This window comes from Fringilla coelebs (assembly GCF_963513975.1).
Source record: "Fringilla coelebs genome assembly, chromosome: 2".
In the NCBI taxonomy this organism is placed as follows: domain Eukaryota; kingdom Metazoa; phylum Chordata; class Aves; order Passeriformes; family Fringillidae; genus Fringilla; species Fringilla coelebs.
The window spans coordinates 610,176-627,510 of NC_140029.1; the positions used below are offsets into that span (position 1 = coordinate 610,176).

The 17,335-nt window shown below is 56.2% G+C and overlaps 1 protein-coding gene across 1 annotated transcript; it reads left to right on the plus strand.

Moving 5' to 3' along the window:
* Positions 1 to 207: 207 nt before the first annotated feature.
* RRM1 (ribonucleotide reductase catalytic subunit M1) lies at positions 208 to 16,884 on the plus strand. Its single transcript, XM_084226272.1, has 19 exons — positions 208 to 320; positions 1,229 to 1,317; positions 2,804 to 2,981; positions 3,432 to 3,532; positions 4,111 to 4,170; positions 4,899 to 4,938; positions 6,055 to 6,217; positions 6,950 to 7,091; positions 7,679 to 7,762; positions 8,028 to 8,189; positions 8,721 to 8,800; positions 9,101 to 9,302; positions 10,273 to 10,422; positions 11,339 to 11,560; positions 12,439 to 12,515; positions 13,475 to 13,610; positions 14,627 to 14,722; positions 15,711 to 15,899; positions 16,625 to 16,884. The coding sequence occupies exons 1-19, from the start codon at positions 302 to 304 to the stop codon at positions 16,811 to 16,813; spliced, it is 2,379 nt and encodes a 792-aa protein (XP_084082398.1). The 5' UTR covers positions 208 to 301; the 3' UTR covers positions 16,814 to 16,884.
* The last annotated feature ends 451 nt before the right edge of the window (positions 16,885 to 17,335 follow it).

The following is a 17,335-nucleotide window of genomic DNA, read 5'->3' on the forward strand; positions in this document are numbered from 1 at the left end:
GAGCCATGGCGCCGCCATCTTTGAAGCGGGCGGGACCCCCGGTGTTCCCCGGCGGAGCGGCGATTCCCGGGGGAAAGTGGGGACAATATCGGGATGAGGGCCGGGATCGGTGTCCGCCCGCGGCCACAGGCAGCTCCGGGAGCGGGGCGGTGCGGGAAGGGGCGAGGCAAGGCGCCGTGCCCGCAGGCAAGATGGCGGCGGCCGCCTCAGCGGGGCGGGGCGCGCGCGGCGGGCGCGGGAAGCGGCGGGCGCGGAGACACCGAGAGGGACCGAGGGGCACTGAGGAGAACCCGCCGCCACCATGCACGTCGTGAAGCGGGGTGAGCGCTTCCCCCGTCCCGGGGATGCCGGCAGGCCGGGGAGGGAGCGCCCCGCTGCCCTGGGGGCACCGAGTGTCGGGGATGGGGGCTCTGTCCTGCCCAGGGCACCCAGGGTGTGGGCACGGGACCCCTCGGCTTTAGGGGTCCCTCGTGGCACCTGAAGGGGAACCCCTGCCCCATTCTGGGGTTCCCTCTGCTTTGGGGGACTCTTGCGTGGCACCCAAGGTAAGCAGATGGGGATCCCCCCATTTTGGAAGGGTCCCCATGGCACGTGTGGATTGGGTCCCCCTCATCCTTGGGGGTACCTTATGGCACATGCTGTGAGGGGGTGGTGTGACCCCCTTGGCTTTGGGGTCCCCCTCATGGCACCACAGAGATGCCCCCCTCTCCTCCGTGGGAGGATGGGATCCCCTCAGCTCTGATGGCACCTGGTGGGAGGAGATGGGCTCCCCTCAGCTTTGGGGGAGCCCAGAGTGAGAGGTGCGACCTCTCCTTTGGTTTGGGTCCCATGGCAGGAGCTTTGGCCCTGCTCCCCACCCCTTTGGTCCCCAGGCTGAGGTGGGGGTGACCCTCAGCTGGGTCCCTACCCTGGGGATTGGGTTGGTGCAGTTTTAGGTGGGGATTCTTGGGGTGGAGGAGGAGCCTCCCCTTTCCTTGTACCCAGCCAAGCACTCCACCCCACTCCCTGGTGATTCCCACACCGAATTCCCCCACGGGAGAAGCTGGGCAGGGCTGTTCTGTGCCGAGCTGGTTCTTACTGAGGCTGCCCTGTGTGCTCTCTTCTGGACTGGCTCTCACTGGGCTGCCCTGGTGTGAGTGAGCAGGATTGCTCTGTTCTGAACTGGTTCTGACTGGGCTGTTCTGTTCTGGCCTGGTTCTGGCTGGGCTGGCCCGTGTGTGTGTCCCAGATGGGCGCCAGGAGCGGGTCATGTTTGACAAGATCACCTCGCGCATCCAGAAGCTCTGCTACGGCCTCAACGCCGACTTCGTGGATCCCGTGAGTGCCATCCCCTGCCTGACCCCACCTCTCCTGGGCAAGAGCAGGGTGGGAGCTGGGCAGGAGCTCCCAGGGTGTCCCGGTTGGGCTGGGGGATTCCTGGGGGTCCCCTCCTGCTCAGGATGTTCTGTGGTTCCCTGAACTCTTGGCAGACACATCCAGAATGGGTTTGTTGCAATTGTTTGTGCTCTGAGGGGTTTTGCTTCCCAGGTGCAGAGACTGTGGAGGGGAAAATCCCCTTTCCCTGCTTTCTCCTCAAACCTTGGGGAAGCTGTTGAGCCCCTGGTAGTTAAAAAATAAGTTTTGTTGCTCCAGTTGCCATATTTTGGATTTGGTAGGTTGCTCCCAGTGTCTGCAAAGCTGGAGCAATGCCACATGGAAGTCGCTCTGGATCCCCTCCTGGTCAAACAGCAGGACAGAATTCTCTGCCACATCCCTGTGTGGTTTTCTGAGCTGATTTGGGATGGGCATTGATCCCACTTATGGAGGCTTCTCCTTCCAAAGCCTGTGCCCAGGATGACTCCCCATTGGACCCACTGGTGTCTGTAAGATTTTTATGCAGGTTTCAGACCCAGTGTAGCCATTTGGAGTCTACAGTTAAGGCTCTTCCCATCTCCTAAGTTCTCATGATCCATTCTCCTGTCTGAAATTCCACCCATCAAACAGTTGCTGTTGGTCCTGTACCCAAAAGTCTTTGGGATGGATGGCAGGAGGAGGTCACTGGTGACTTGGTGACCACAGCATGAAGTGCCCTGACTTGCCTGTAGTGACTGGAGTTGATGCTGAGGACAGAAGTGAAATTCCAAGTCCTCCTGCCTCCTTGTGCCCCTGAATTCTTATTTATTCTGCAGTTGTGTGTGACCTCTTTCCCTGGAGCTAAGTTTCTCCTTTGGGACTTTGATCTGCTCGTGCCAGAAGCTTCCCAGGCCAGCAGTACCTGTCCCAAACCCAATGTGCCAATGCTCCCTGCAAGGCTGTAAATCCCACAAGTTGTGCAAAAGTAGCAACAGTTCACAGAGATTCAGTAGAGACCAGTCAATCCTATTGCCTGGAAGCCATCCTTACACAGAGTCCCAGCAGGCTTTGGGTTGGAATGAGCTTTTAAGGCCACCCAGTGCCCCCCCTGCCATGGCAGGGACACCTCCCACTGCCCCAGGCTGCTCCAGCCCCAGTGTCCAGCCTGGCCTTGGGCACTGCCAGGGATCCAGGGGCAGCCCCAGCTGCTCTGGGCACCCTGTGCCAGGGCCTGCCCACCCTGCCAGGGAACAATTCCTCATTGCCAAGATCCCACCCAGCCCTGTCCTCTGGCACTGGCAGCCATTCCCTGGCTCCTGTCCCTCATGCTGTCCCCAGTCCGTGTCCAGGAGCATTCCCCCTCTCTGTTCCAGTTTGCTCTCCCCCCGCACAGCTCGTGGTGCTGCAGGCACTGCATCCATCTGCCCCGGAGCACTGGGGCTCCCTGAGCTCGGGCCTTTCCCTCCTGCAGGCACAGATCACCATGAAGGTGATCCAGGGGCTCTACAGCGGGGTCACCACGGTGGAGCTGGACACTCTGGCCGCAGAGACCGCGGCCACGCTGACCACCAAGCACCCCGACTACGCCATCCTGGCCGCCCGCATCGCCGTGTCCAACCTGCACAAGGAGACCAAGAAAGTCTTCAGTGGTGGGTGAACGCCTCCAGCTGCTGGGGGGAGACACAGAGCGAGAGCTTTGGAGCACAGAAATAGGGAAAGCTCTCAAGTGGGAGCTCCTGAGGGCCCAGGCTGGCTGAAAACGCCGTGGAGATGAAACCCACGAGTTTCCCAAGGCAAATGGAATTGCCTGGTTTGTGAAAGGCAGTTGTAGAAATGGCATGGTGAAAAATGTGATGGATTGAGACCAGCTTGTACCCACTTTGTTTCCCATTTGTTACTTTTTACAGTGGGGTTTTGACACAATTTGTAGAAGGGGATTGTTGAGGTTGGCAGGGCTGAGCAGCAGAAGAGCTGTGTGTTTGAGGGGCTGGAGGGGTTACTTCCAAGGCCTTTCCTGCCTTGCCCATCCCTGAGTCCCAGTGCCACATACTGCAGGGACAGGCCTGGACATGTCCTGCTCACATCCCTTTCCCTGGCAGATGTGATGGAGGATCTCTACACCTACATCAACCCTCACAATGGGAAACACTCCCCAATGATCTCCAAAGAGACTCTGGACATAGTTCTGGCCAACAAAGATGTAAGTACTGGGGTTCTTTTCACTTCTGAACCATTGCACTGAATTTTGAAAACTTCAATAATTTGCTTTTCTTATTTTTTAAGGGAGCCATGTTTGTTTTAGGGTAAAAAGCAAGCACAGAAAACAGTGCAGGGCATGAGTAGAGAGTGTAAGAGGGGATACAGGAGTTTTCTTCCTCTGTGGATGTTTTGGTAGTAAAATTTGTTTTCTTGGATGTTTCCACTGCCATGATCAGCACAAGTAACTAATTTGAGAAAAAGTACCTTGTGCTGGAGCAAAATGAGGCAGCACAGGAGAGAGAGAAGTTATTTGGGTTCAGTTTCCAGGTCTGTGTTCCTTTTGTCCTTTGGTTCTGTGTTTTGTTTCTTGTTGTCCAATTAGATTTCAGTAAATTCAGCCAAAAACTGAGTGAAAAAGGGTTGTTGAAGCTGTGCTTTTGTTGTTTTGAGGGAAGTGTTCCTGCTTCATTCCTGTGCTCTGGTGCCCCTCACACAGCGGAGCTTTGGGGCCAAGGATGCCAACAGGTATAAATAACATTGTTACACCTTGTAAAAGTCAATTTTGTTATTTCCTTCCAGCGCCTGAACTCTGCCATCATCTATGACCGAGACTTCTCCTACAACTACTTTGGCTTTAAGGTAAAGAGCACATTGCTCCTGGGTCTGTTGGGAAGGAGGGGAATGCTTGTGGAATCACCTGGACTGGGACAAAGAGGGGCACAGGAGAGGGTGGAACATCAGTGGGGCTGTGAAGATGAAGGGGGCCTGCACTAAGCAGCTGCCCAGTGGGATGAGTCATGGAGTTTTCTTGCTGCTGGAATATTTTAACTGTTGGGCTGGGTTTCACAGCAGATCCCAGTCAGTGTTGTTGGATGCCATTCCTAAAGAAATTACTCTAATCCTCTATTAGCCAAGGAAGGGATTTTTCCTTTACCCATCATTCAGTGGAGCAGTTCTCTCAGGGTGTCATCCCACACATTTATCTTCCCTGTGCTGCTGGAATGTCTCCCCACAGCACCCCGGGGGCTGCTCTGCTGCCCCACACCCAGCTCAGCTGTGCTGCTGTGGTTTGGGTCTGCCTCAGGTTTAGGGCTCTGGGCAGAGAGCTCCTGTGGGTTCAGGACAGTGTGGGGACTCCTGCTGTGCTCCCCACTCTGTAATCCAAAGCAGTGTTGGAATCTTCCTGTGGAATTGTGTATTTTCACTCATTAATCACTAACTAAGCTAATAAAGAGAGGAGCAGCAGAGTGCAGGGGTGGTGAAGCATGGTGATGAGGGGTGTAGAGATAGTTCAGTTTGGAGTTAACAGGATTTTTAAAAAAATTAAAAATCTGCCTGTTTGCTAAAAACCATCCTCTCTTTTAAAGACTCTGGAACGCTCCTACTTGCTGAAAATCAACTCCAAAGGTAAGGGCTGTTCCTAGTGCTGAGCGCTTCCTAAAAAATTTGAGTTAACTTAAATTAAATTAAAGCTAAGTTTAGGTGCTGTGGTGCCAGTGATGCAGGCCCTTGGCTTGGATATCCTGGGACACCAGAAGGGTCAGAGATTAATTATAATATAAAGCTGAAACATAGCTGGATTCTGGACTGCATATTTGTTTGATTTTAACTGTCAATACAGGTGGGGGGTTTTCCCCTCCTCCATGACAGCCGCTGAGCATTGGAGCAGATTGTTCCTTGAGTTTTTCAAAGCCTGATGGGATGCAGTCCTGAATAAACAGGCCTGGTGCTCTCTGAGCAGGAGTTGGGCTGGAGAACTCAAGTTCCTTCCAAGGCCAATCACTCTGTGATTCCATGAAAACTCTGGCTCCCAGGTGTCCCACTGCAGCGTTTGGAGCTTGCTGCTGTGACCCTGTGACTGTCACATGGAGTCTTCTTCCTCCCTGACCTTCTGGGTTTGCTTGGTGGCTGCGGGGTTGGGCATGCCCCAGCCATGTGCCTTGGCATCCCAAAATCCCTGTGCCCTTGGCTCATTCCAGTGTGGGCACTAGGAGAGGGATTGGGATTGTGCCCCCTCAGGTGAGAGCCCACCTGCAGAGCTGCCCCAGCCCAGGGAGGAGCTGGAGCTGCTGCAGAGCCCAGAGGAGGCTCCAGGATGAGCAGAGGGCTGGAGCAGCTCTGCTGGCAGGAAAGGCTGGCACAGCTGGCATTGCTCACCTGCACAGGAGAAGCTTTGGGCTGAGCTCAGGGTGGCCTTGCAGGACCTGGAGGAGCCCCAGGAAAGCTGGAGAGAGACAATTTCCAGGGGATGCAGGGACAGCACACAGGGAATGGCTGCCAGTGCCAGAGGGCAGGGCTGGGTGGGATCTTGGCAATGAGGAATTGTTCCTTGGCAGGGTGGGCAGGGCTGGGATGGAATTCCATCCCTGGATCCCTGGCAGTGCCCAAGGCCAGGCTGGACCCTGGGGCTGGAGCAGCCTGGGGCAGTGGGAGGTGTCCCTGCCATGGCAGAGGTGGCACTGGGGGGGCTGTGAGGTCCCTCCCAAGGCAGCCCCTGGAACTGCTGGCTCTGTGTCCCTGCAGTTGCTGAACGTCCCCAGCACATGCTGATGAGGGTGGCCGTGGGCATCCACAAGGCCGACATCGAGGCCGCCATCGAGACCTACAACCTGCTCTCGGAGCGCTGGTTCACCCACGCCTCGCCCACGCTCTTCAACGCCGGCACCAACCGCCCCCAGCTCTCCAGGTGCTCTCCCTCTCCCCTGCATCCTGGCCACAGGGAAGGCCTTGGGGATCACATCTGCTCCAGTGAGAGGCTTGCACAGCCTCTGAAATGAGCAGCTGAGTTTCTGCATATGTTTTGAGGAGCTGCTGTCAAGTTTTGGCTGTCTTTGGGGAAAAATGCCCAGGTTTCTGTCAGCTCTAGACATATTTGAAACCTTTGCATGGCTGTGTTGTATTTGGAAGTTCCTGATGTGCGTAGTCTGCTGCAGGTTACCAAATGAATCCTGGTAATTGTTTTCTAAAAGCAGCAAGCATAACTGATAGGTTTTTGATATCCTGTATATCTGGAAAAGGTTTCTATTTTATAAAGGTTTGTTCAATGTATTGGGAAAATGTTCTTCCCCCAGAGGGTGCTGGGTACTGCCCAGACTCCCCAGGGAATGGCCACGGCCCCGAGGCTGCCAGGGATGCCCAGGGTGGGATTGTGCAGGACCATAAATTGGACTCTGATCCTTGTGGGTCCCTTCCAGCTCAGGGTATTCCACAATTCTATGATTAAAAATGATTGGTAGCTGAGGTATCAGCAGTACAAGTACTGCTCACGGTTTCCTGTTTTGTCCTTTATTCCACACTTGTGGGATTGCTTTCTGGAGCATGCTAAAGGTCCCATGTTTGCCCTGGGTTTTGCAGCCTGATGAAACACTTACGACTTCCCCTGCCATCTTTGTCTGCTGAAACCATTTGTTTCCTTCAGCTGCTTCCTGCTGTGCATGAAGGACGACAGCATTGAAGGCATCTACGACACCCTGAAGCAGTGTGCCCTCATCTCCAAGTCTGCTGGGGGCATTGGCCTTGCTGTGAGCTGCATTCGTGCCACGGGCAGCTACATTGCTGGGGTGAGTGCCTGTCCTGCTCTGAGTCACCCCAGGACAGGGACAGGGACACTGCTGCTGCTGCTCCCAGGAAATGCCAAACCAGTGCTGCCTCTCTCAGTTCACACAGCACTGAGCCTCCCTCAGTAGGCCCTGGCCTGAGACAGGAAGGTTGGTTTTTCTTGGTGTTTTGGCTTCCTCATAGAAACCTTTCTAGAAAGAGGATCTTATTCCAGTGTTTGGTCAGACAATTCCCATGTTTGTCTGTTAGCAGCCTAGGAATAGGCCCAGAGACTTGTGCCCTTTGCCTGTGTCTCTAACTGCCCCAGACCTTCCGTGGATGTGTGTTTGGGGTTTCTTGTCACAGTGTGTGTAAACCCTGCAAGCCTTCAGGTGACATAATGTAGGGAAAAGAAGTTAGGAAGAGCATTTTCTTAACTCTAGGGCGTATAGCTGATATATACATTTTTGTTATAAAAAGTGTGGGGAAGGAACTAGAAATAATTGGTGGTGATCAGTGTAAGAGCTCTGCAGCCTGAGGAAAGACCCACAGGAAGTGCAGGCCAGCCCCTGCAGGGAGTTTTGCTGATGGTTTTCCTGTGCCTCTGCAGACAAACGGGAATTCCAATGGGCTCGTTCCCATGCTGAGGGTCTACAACAACACCGCCCGCTACGTGGATCAAGGTGGAAACAAGGTACCTTAAACCAGGGTCCAGCAGGGAGCCTTGGGTAATGGGAGAGCTTCCACACTGCTAGGGCTGTCCCATGAACGTCAGGAAGCTGATGGAGTGGTTGTGGGTGTCACATAATCATAAAAGGGCATTTTTCCCCTTGCCTTGGTATCTGGTGCTGCCCCCCAGTTCCCAGCTGGTTTGGGGTGTTGTGGGCACTCAGGAGCAGGGCAGGAGATTTCTTTCCAGGGACTGTTTGTTCTGACCCAGATTGTGTTCTGTGTCCCAGAGACCTGGGGCTTTTGCCATCTACCTGGAGCCGTGGCACTTGGACATCTTTGAGTTCCTGGACTTGAAGAAGAACACAGGGAAAGAAGAGCAGCGGGCCAGGGACCTGTTCTTTGCTCTCTGGATCCCTGATCTCTTCATGAAGCGAGTGGAAACCAACCAGGTGAGAACTTGGCTGGTGCAGAAAAGGCCTGGTAGTGGAGGAGCAGGTGAGCAGCCCTGAAAGGAGCTCAGCAAGGGCTGCAGAGCTGCTTTGCTCCCTGTTCCTCCCAGGGCCTTCCTGGGAGAGCTGCTGCACCTTGTTTGAGAACTTGGCGGTGCAGGTGGAGAATGGAGCTGGGCAGCTGCTGCTCCGTGTTTTGCTTCAGGCCTGAATCTCACAGCCCATGATTTGTTCGTGGACTGTTGGGCTATTTTGACTCTGGGGTTTTAAACCTTAAGGCATCAGCATTTTCTCAGTAAATTGTTCCTATGCCTGCTCGTATTTCAGAGAATCCCAGACTGGTTTGGCTTGGGAAGGACCTTAAAACTCATCCAGTACTACCCTCTGCTATGGGCAGGGACATCTTCCACTGTCCCAGATTACTCCAAACCCCATCCAGCCTGGCCTTGGACACTTCCAGTGATGGGGTAGCCACAGCTTTAATTAAGAGAGTGCCTAAAGATTTCCTCTGAATATTTTTCCCCCGTACAGGACTGGTCCTTAATGTGCCCAAATGAGTGTCCTGGCCTGGATGATGTCTGGGGAGAGGAATTTGAGAAGCTCTATGAGAGGTAAGAAGAGGGAGCAGACCTGTAAGTGGTGCCATTTCAGCCTGTTAGGGGAACAGTGTCCCTGTCAGAGGGACATCCTGGAGCGATCCCCACTCAGGGCACTCCATGGCTTTGTGTGGCTGCTGTGGTGAAAGACTGGTTCCCCTTAAACAAGGGCAGTGCTGCTGCCCTGCTGTGAGGGCTCCCTGTGCAGAGCTCAGCAGGGAGGAGGGCCTTGGCTGCCCCAGGCCCTGAGGAGTTCAGAGGCCTCTCCCTGGTGTTTGGAGCTCGGGGGCTGACAGGGCTCCCTGTGTGTTGCAGCTACGAGCAGCAGGGCCGCGTGCGCAGGGTGGTGAAGGCCCAGCAGCTCTGGTATGCCATCATCGAGTCCCAGACCGAGACTGGCACCCCCTACATGCTCTACAAGGACTCCTGCAACAGGAAGAGCAACCAGCAGAACCTGGGCACCATCAAGTGCAGCAACTTGTGCACCGAGATCGTGGAGTACACCAGCAAGGACGAGGTGGGTGCAGAGCGGGAGCTCAGAGTGCTGGGCAGGCTGGGAGTGCTCCTGTGGGTGCTCCCTGCCTGCCTGGGAGTGCTCCTGTGGGTGCTCCCTGCCTGCCTGCCTGGGAGTGCTCCTGTGGGTGCTCCCTGCCTGCCTGCCTGGGAGTGCTCCTGGGGCAGCTCCCTGCCTGCCTGGGAGTGCTCCTGGGGCAGCTCCCTGCCTGCCTGGGAGTGCTCCTGGGGCAGCTCCCTGCCTGCCTGGGAGTGCTCCTGTGGGCGCTCCCTGCCTGCCTGCCTGGGAGTGCTCCTGTGGGTGCTCCCTGCCTGCCTGGGAGTGCTCCTGTGGCAGCTCCCTGCCTGCCTGGGAGTGCTCCTGTGGCAGCTCCCTGCCTCCCTGCCTGCCTGGGAGTGCTCCTGGGGCAGCTCCCTGCCTGCCTGCCTGCCCTGAAGTGCTCCTGTGGGTTCTCCCTGCCTGCCTGGGAGTGCTCCTGTGGGTGCTCCCTGTCTGCCTGCCTGGGAGGGCTTCTGAGGCAGCTCTCTGGGATATATCTGACTATTGCTTGGGAAGGGAGCAGACAGCTGAGAAACTCCTGACCTGAGTACTCACAGCCCTTCCACTGACTGTGGGTTCCCTTCCCACTCACTCCTGTGGAGGATTTGGGATAACACGAGACACCCTTCAAAGGGAAAGTGACAAGGAACAAATCAGGCTTGAAAATTTCTTCCAACCCAGACCCTTCTGGGATTCTGTGTAAGGGTGGTTTCCAGGCAGTAGGACTGACCAGGGCAAGATTTTTCTGGTCATACCAACTTCTACTGAACTTTCCTGAGTTGTTGTTACCTTTTGCAAAAGTTCTGATGTGCCAGAGGACCAGGGAGTGCACTTTCGAAGCCTGGCAGGTTCCCTGGCGGGTTGTTCCCATGGGTTTGGGGCAGAGCTGTGTGTTCTGGGCCTGTTCCCAATGACCCCCTGTCTCTGCCCACAGGTGGCTGTGTGTAACCTGGCCTCCATCGCCCTGAACATGTACGTGACCCCCGAGCACACCTACGACTTCAAAAAGCTGGCTGAGGTCACCAAGGTCATCGTCAGAAACCTCAACAAAATCATTGATATCAACTACTACCCTGTGCCAGAGGTGAGTAGGGCTGAATCCTGCCCAGAGCAATCCCAGAGCAGCCTGGGACACAAGGAGTCACAGAGGAACTCCATGGACTTGTTGGGAGCTCTGTGAACCACCTGTTCCCAGGTGGGACCTGTCAGTGCCTGCCTGAGCTTTAGCCCAGAGCAGCTCTGTGGTGAAGCAGTTGTAGGAAAGCTTCCCACTCTGCTTCTGCCACTGGAATGTTTTCATGTGTGAGGACTTCCATGAAGCACAGACCAGCACTAGGAACAGAGAGGGAAGTGGAACAGAGAGAAGGATCCTGGAAAGATCCTGAGAAAGTGTAACTCATTTTGGCTGGTTTTACAGCTCCCTGACAGGAGGGGACAGCCAGGTGGGGGTCAGGCTCTGCTCACAGAAAGCAAGGAAAAGGACACGAGGAAATGGCCTTGACCTGTGCCAGGGGAGGCTTAAGTTGAACATTAGGAAAAATGTCTTAATGGAAAGGGCTGTCCAGCCCTGGCACAGAATGCCCAGAGCAGTGGTGAAGTCCTCATCCCTGGAGGGGATTTAATATCCATGTGGATGTGGCACTTGGGGACACGGTCAATGGTGACCTTGGCTCTGCTGAGGAACAGTTGCAGTGGATAGACTCTGAGGGATTTTCCAACCTCAGTGATTCTGTGATTCTGCTCTATTAAATGTCTTCATTTATCAGAATGTGCTGAGTGTTCTCTTCTAAATCCTGCCTCCCCTTGCTGGGTTAAACAATCACAATATGTGCTAAGGACTGACAAACTCAGTCTGGCCTCAGCAGGCAGTGGCAGGGTAGAAGGAGTGCTGATGCACTCATGGCACACTACAGCAGGAGGTTTTGCTCCCTGGGGCCCTTCCCAGTTGTGCCGGAGGTGGCGTGTCCTGCTGGAGGTGACATGTCTGTGCTGTCCCGCAGGCCGAGCGCTCCAACCGGCGGCACCGGCCCATTGGCATCGGCGTGCAGGGCCTGGCCGACGCCTTCATCCTGATGAGGTTTCCCTTCGAGAGCGCCGAGGCGCAGCGCCTCAACCAGCACATCTTTGAGACCATCTACTACGGGGCCCTGGAGGCCAGCTGTGAGCTGGCCAGGGAGCAGGGCCCCTACGACACCTACCACGGCTCGCCGGTCAGCAAGGGGGTGAGTGCCAGGGATGGCACAGAGAAAAGCTCTGGGAAGCTGATCCTGTGCCTGGGCTGCTGCAGAGACCTGCAGGGACCTGGTTTGTGGCAAGTGAGATCTGAGTCAGCGGTGCCCTGGAGCCAGGAGGGACATCCCTGTCCTGGGGACACCATCACAGCCCAGAGGGAAGGGATTGTCCCACTCTGCTCTGCCCTGGGGCAGCCTCACCTCCAGTGCTGGCTCAGTTGTGGGTGTCTCAGTATCACAGAGATCCAAGAGAGAGTGCAGAGGAGGGACACGGGGCTGGGGAAGGGTCTGGAGGGGCCCCCGAGGTGCCTTGGTCAGCTCAGCCTGGAGCAGCCTGAGGTCAGAGCTCCCCGGGGCTGCAGCTCCTCCCGAGGGGGGGACAGCTCCGAGCTCTGCTCTGCCACAGGGACAGCACCAGGGAGCCCCTGGGGCTGGGCCAGGGCAGCTCAGGCTGCAGAGCAGGGCAAGGCTCTTCCCCAGAGGGTGCTGGCACTGCCCAGGCTGCCCAGGCAATGGGCACGGCCCCCAGGCTGCCAGAGCTCCAGGAGCCTTTGGCCAGCGCTGCCAGGGATGCCCAGGCTGGGCTTGGTGGGCTCTGGGCAGGGCAGGGGTGGCACTGGGGCATCCCTGGGGGTCCCTGCAGCTCAGGACATTCTGGGATTCTCTGATTTGAAAAGATGAGCAGACTCAGCCTGTGCTGGCTGTGCCCTGAAGCAGTCACAAGATGGAGTGTTTATTAGGTTATACCAGAGTTTCACTGAAATCTAATGGGAAAGAAGAATTAAGAGGAATAACAGGTCCATTTGCAATGGGGTTTAAAAAACATGGAGAAAAGAGTGCTCTAATTTGGACCAAACTGTGTTCCTCAGATCCTTCAGTATGACATGTGGAATGTCACCCCCTCTGACCTTTGGGACTGGAAGGCTTTGAAGGAGAAGATTGCCAAGTGAGTAACCCTGCATGGTTTGTAGTAGACGTCAGATAAAACCCAGACTGGGTTGGGTGGGAGAGACCTCAAAGCCCACCCAGTGCCACCCCCCCCCATGGCAGGGACACCTTCACTGTCCCCAGCTGCTCCCAGCCCCATCCAGCCTGGCTTTGTATATGGATTTGACATGTCCTGTCTATTGAGAGCTAAAGGCAAGGTCCAAGTGTGAAAACAGTCCCATGTGTTCCCCCCACCCAGCAGATCTTTCCTTTGAGCTGTTTTTTGGGTGGCTTCTTTCCTTTTTGTCCTTCCAAAGCCAAGGAGACCACCCTCACTGCTCTGCTTTAGCTGAGCTCTAATTCCATTTTGGATGCATCCAGCAGGAGGATTTGTGTTCCCATTAAACAAACATAGTGAGGAATAAGCCATGAGTTGGCCCTGGGGCTCTTCCCCACTGCCAGGGAAAAGCTGAGGCTTGAACATCCTGAAGACAGCAATCACTGAAGTGTGAAGTGCCTGTCATGGACTAATTCTGGCTGTTTGGCTCTAATTTTTAAATGTGGTAAGTCTGTCCCCTGTCCTGTGTGTGGAGAGGTTTCAGCTTCTTCATGGGCTGCTGGTTCAGTTCTGCCTCAGGGCTGTGGATGGTGCAGTGCCTGGCAGATTGCCTTCCCTGCACCCCACCCGTGACTGAATCATGGGAAAGCCTCTGGTGAGGGATGAGAACAGCCTCTGGTGTTCTGGTGAGGGATGAGAACAGCCTCAGGATGGGAGATCCTCTGGTGAGGGATGAGAACAGCAAAGCCCCTAATTCCACTTGCCCTTGACCCCCAGTGCCAGGTCAGTGGTGCTTCCCTTTTCCCTGTGGGTGATGTGAGGCTTTGCAGGTTATCCCAGATTTATTTCCTGCTGTTCCTGGTTCTTTCCTGCCCTGTGTCCCTTGGCTGCAGCTCCCTAACCTTGCCTGTTGTCCCCAGATATGGTGTCAGGAACAGCCTCCTCATCTCCCCCATGCCCACGGCCTCCACTGCCCAGATCCTGGGCAACAACGAGTCCATCGAGCCCTACACCAGCAACATCTACACACGCAGGGTCCTCTCGGGGGAGTTCCAGGTGAGCTCTGGGGAGCAGCTTTGCTGTGGCCTGAGGTTTTATGACTAAGGAAGACAACTGGGGGCTCAGTTCAGCCTGATGTGCCCAAGGATCAAGGGGACCTGGAGTGCTGGGTGCTGCAGGAGTCCGGCTCTGTGTGTTCCAGAGTCATTAGGGAATAGGTGAAATTATAAACAAGTGCTGCTTTTGTCTGGGAAAAGCCTTTGTGGGCCCTCAAGGTGGGCTGCAGGAATAACTGCTGAGGGGGGTGGTGATGTCATGGAAGGGACATGGGAAGAGTAGCTGAGACTGCGGTCCTGAGAATGAGCTGTGAAGCACTCAAGGGTCTGAAGGGGCCATGGAAGAGCTCCACAGGCTCAGAGGGGTCTGTCAGTCAGAAAAGGGAGTGAAATGAGTTCTGGAGGCTGGAGTTAGCAAAGACTCCTGTGGAAACAAGGGGAGGCTGTCCCTGTTTGGGGGGTGTGTCCATCCCCTCTGGGGTGTCTCAGTGCTCTCCATTCCTCGTGGCTGCAGGATCACCCCAGACAGGAGTGGGGAGGTGGAACAGGAGGCTCATTGCCCTGCCTCCCTGTGTAGGGCTGGGGGACAGGGACCCCAGTCCCAGCAGGAAAAGGGGGCTGTGTTTTCTTTCCAATACTCAGCCTGCCCCTGTTCTATTCTTTCCCTTCCTGACATCAGTCTTGGATGTTTACACCCTTCTTTAGGAACTCAGGTTGTGGCCAGTGCCCCTGTAACTGTGTGATCTCTCCTTTTCCCATCTTTTGGAGTTCCTCATGCAGGGCAGTTCCATGCAGCCCCCTTCTCATTTGCCATGTCCAGCAGAATCTCAGAATGGTTTGGAGGCGCCTTAGAGATCATGTAGTTCCAGCCTTGCCATGGCAGGGACACCTTCCACTACCCCAGGCTGCTCCCAGCCTGTCCAGCCTGGCCTGGAACATTTCCAGGGGTGAGGGTCTGTCAGGAGTGTGCAGGATCTTGTTCAGCCATTTAAAAACCTTTGTCCTCTGCCCTCCCAGGTTGTGAATCCCCACTTGCTGAAGGATCTCACGGAGAGGGGCCTGTGGAACGAGGAGATGAAGAACCAGATCATCGCCCACAACGGCTCCATCCAGGTACAGGGGCAGAAGGGCAGGCATTCCTGCCAGGCACCTCCTGCTCCTTCTGGATTCCCACTTAGCAGGAAGATGATAAAGGGCTGGTTTCATAGCAGGGAATATCATGGAATGTCCTGAGCTGAAGGGACCCCCAGGGATGCCCCAGTGCCACCCCTGCCCTGCCCAGAGCCCACCAAGCCCAGCCTGGGCATCCCTGGCAGCGCTGGCCAAAGGCTCCTGGAGCTCTGGCAGCCTGGGGGCCGTGCCCATTGCCTGGGCAGCCTGGGCAGTGCCAGCACCCTCTGGGGAAGAGCCTTGCTCTGCTCTGCAGCCTGTCCACATGTAACTGCTGAGGGGGAGCTGAGGGTGTTTGCAGGTGTGCTTGGTGCCCGCAGACGCAGGATGTCCAGAGGAGGCCACCAAGTTATCAGAGGGATGGAGCACCTCCTGCAAGGAAAGGCTGAGAGAACTGAGATTGTTCAGCCTGGAGAAGGCTGCAGGGTGACCTAATTGTGGCCTTCCAGGGCCTGAAGGAGCCAACAGGAAACATGGAGAGAGACAGTTTACAAGGGCTGGAAGGACAGGAGCCAGGGAATGGCTGCCAGTGCCAGAGGGCAGGGCTGGGTGGGATCTTGGCAATGAGGGATTGTTCCCTGGCAGGGTGGGCAGGCCCTGGCACAGGGTGCCCAGAGCAGCTGGGGCTGCCCCTGGATCCCTGGCAGTGCCCAAGGCCAGGCTGGACACTGGGGCTTGGGGCAGCCTGGGGCAGTGGGAGGTGTCCCTGCCATGGCAGGGCTGGCACTGGGGGGATTTAGGGTCCTTCCCCACCCAAACCAGTCTGGGATTCTGTGTTTAGACTCAGTATGGATAGAGCTCTGCTGTACAGGCCTCAGTTCCAGTCCGGATTGCTGGAGCCCCAGCAGTCACTGAAGAATTCCATGTTATAAATAGGGATATCTGGGCAGTCAGTGCTTTCCACCCTGCAAAACTCCTCCTGTTCTTCCAGAACATCCCTGAGATTCCCGATGACCTGAAGCAGCTCTACAAGACTGTGTGGGAGATCTCCCAAAAAACCATCCTGAAGATGGCTGCAGACAGAGGGGCCTTCATCGACCAGAGCCAGTCCCTGAACATCCACATTGCTGAGCCCAACTATGGGAAGCTCACCAGCATGCACTTCTATGGCTGGAAACAGGTACAGCTGGGCTCCTTCCCCAAAATGGGGCATCAGTTGGGATTATTGGGGCTCCTTCCCCAAAATGGGGCATCAGCTGGGGCAGGAGCTCCTTCCCCACAAACATCAGCTGGGGCTGGGGGCTTGTTCCCAAAAACAGGGGCATTACCTTGGATTGAGGGCTTGTTCCCAACAAATAGGGGCAGTGTTTGGGACTGGGGGGCTTGTTTCCAAAAAACATGAGCTGCACCTGGGACTAGGGGGGTTTGTTTCCAACAAATGGGGCCCGGTGAGTTTGGCACACAGGGACTGGTAAGGTCAGGTGCGGCAAGCTGGTCTCAGTGATTCTGGGAAGGGCAAATGGCTGTTTCCTTCCAAGAATCCTGTTTTCCCATGGAGTGTCCCCAGAGCTGGGGCTGCCTGCTCTGGAGTGTCCCCAGAGCTGGGGCTGCCTGCTCTGGAGTGTCCCCAGAGCTGGGGCTGCCTGCTCTGGAGTGTCCCCAGAGCTGGGGCTGCCTGCTCTGGAGTGTCCCCAGTGCTGGGGCTGCCTGCTCTGGAGTGTCCCCAGTGCTGGGGCTGCCTGCTCTGGAGTGTCCCCAGAGCTGGGGGTGCCTGCTCTGGAGTGTCCCCAGAGCTGGGGGTGCCTGCTCTGGAGTGTCCCCAGAGCTGGGGGTGCTGCTCTGGAGTGTCCCCAGAGCTGGGGCGCTGCCCTGCTGCTGCCAGCCCTGAGCTCCCCGTGTCCCCAGGGCCTGAAGACTGGCATGTACTACCTGCGGACGAAGCCAGCTGCCAACCCCATCCAGTTCACCCTGAACAAGGAGAAGCTGCGGGAGCGGGAGAAGGCGTCCAGGGAGGAGGAGGAGAAGGAGAGGAACAAGGCAGCCATGGTGTGCTCCCTGGAGAACAGGGAGGAGTGCCTGATGTGTGGCTCCTAAGGGATCGCCCGCGGCTCCGGCACAGCCGCTGCCCCTGGCTGGAGCTGCTGGGACAGGAGCATCTGGAAGAACGTGAGGATGCTGGGGCTGGGGCTGGGGCTGGGGGGGTGGTGTAGCTTCCCCATCCACAGGGATGGGGTGAGCATAGCTTTAGTAGCTGGGCTTCCCAGAGATTTCAGTGCTCTGGCGTGGCCTTCCATGGAACCCTGCAGGTGGGACTGGGGACAGGGAGGTGCTGGTGCCACTCACAGGTCTGTCCTGGGCGCCCCAGACTGTGCCTTGCAGTCACCCAAGACTGCTCCTCATGTGCCAGAGGGAGCAGCACACCTGGCTGGTCCCTTTTCCTTGGCTGGGAGACCCCCAGGGTAGGTGTGTTCAGTGTCTGCCAGGGCACAGGGGCAGTGTGTCCTGCTGACACACCTGCAGTGTCCCCACCCTGCCAGAGCCTCCTCATCCCACTGCTGTTCCTTCTCCTTGTCCCTCCTCTGGCCTTTCGAGAACGCCTTTGGAAGGAGCAGATGG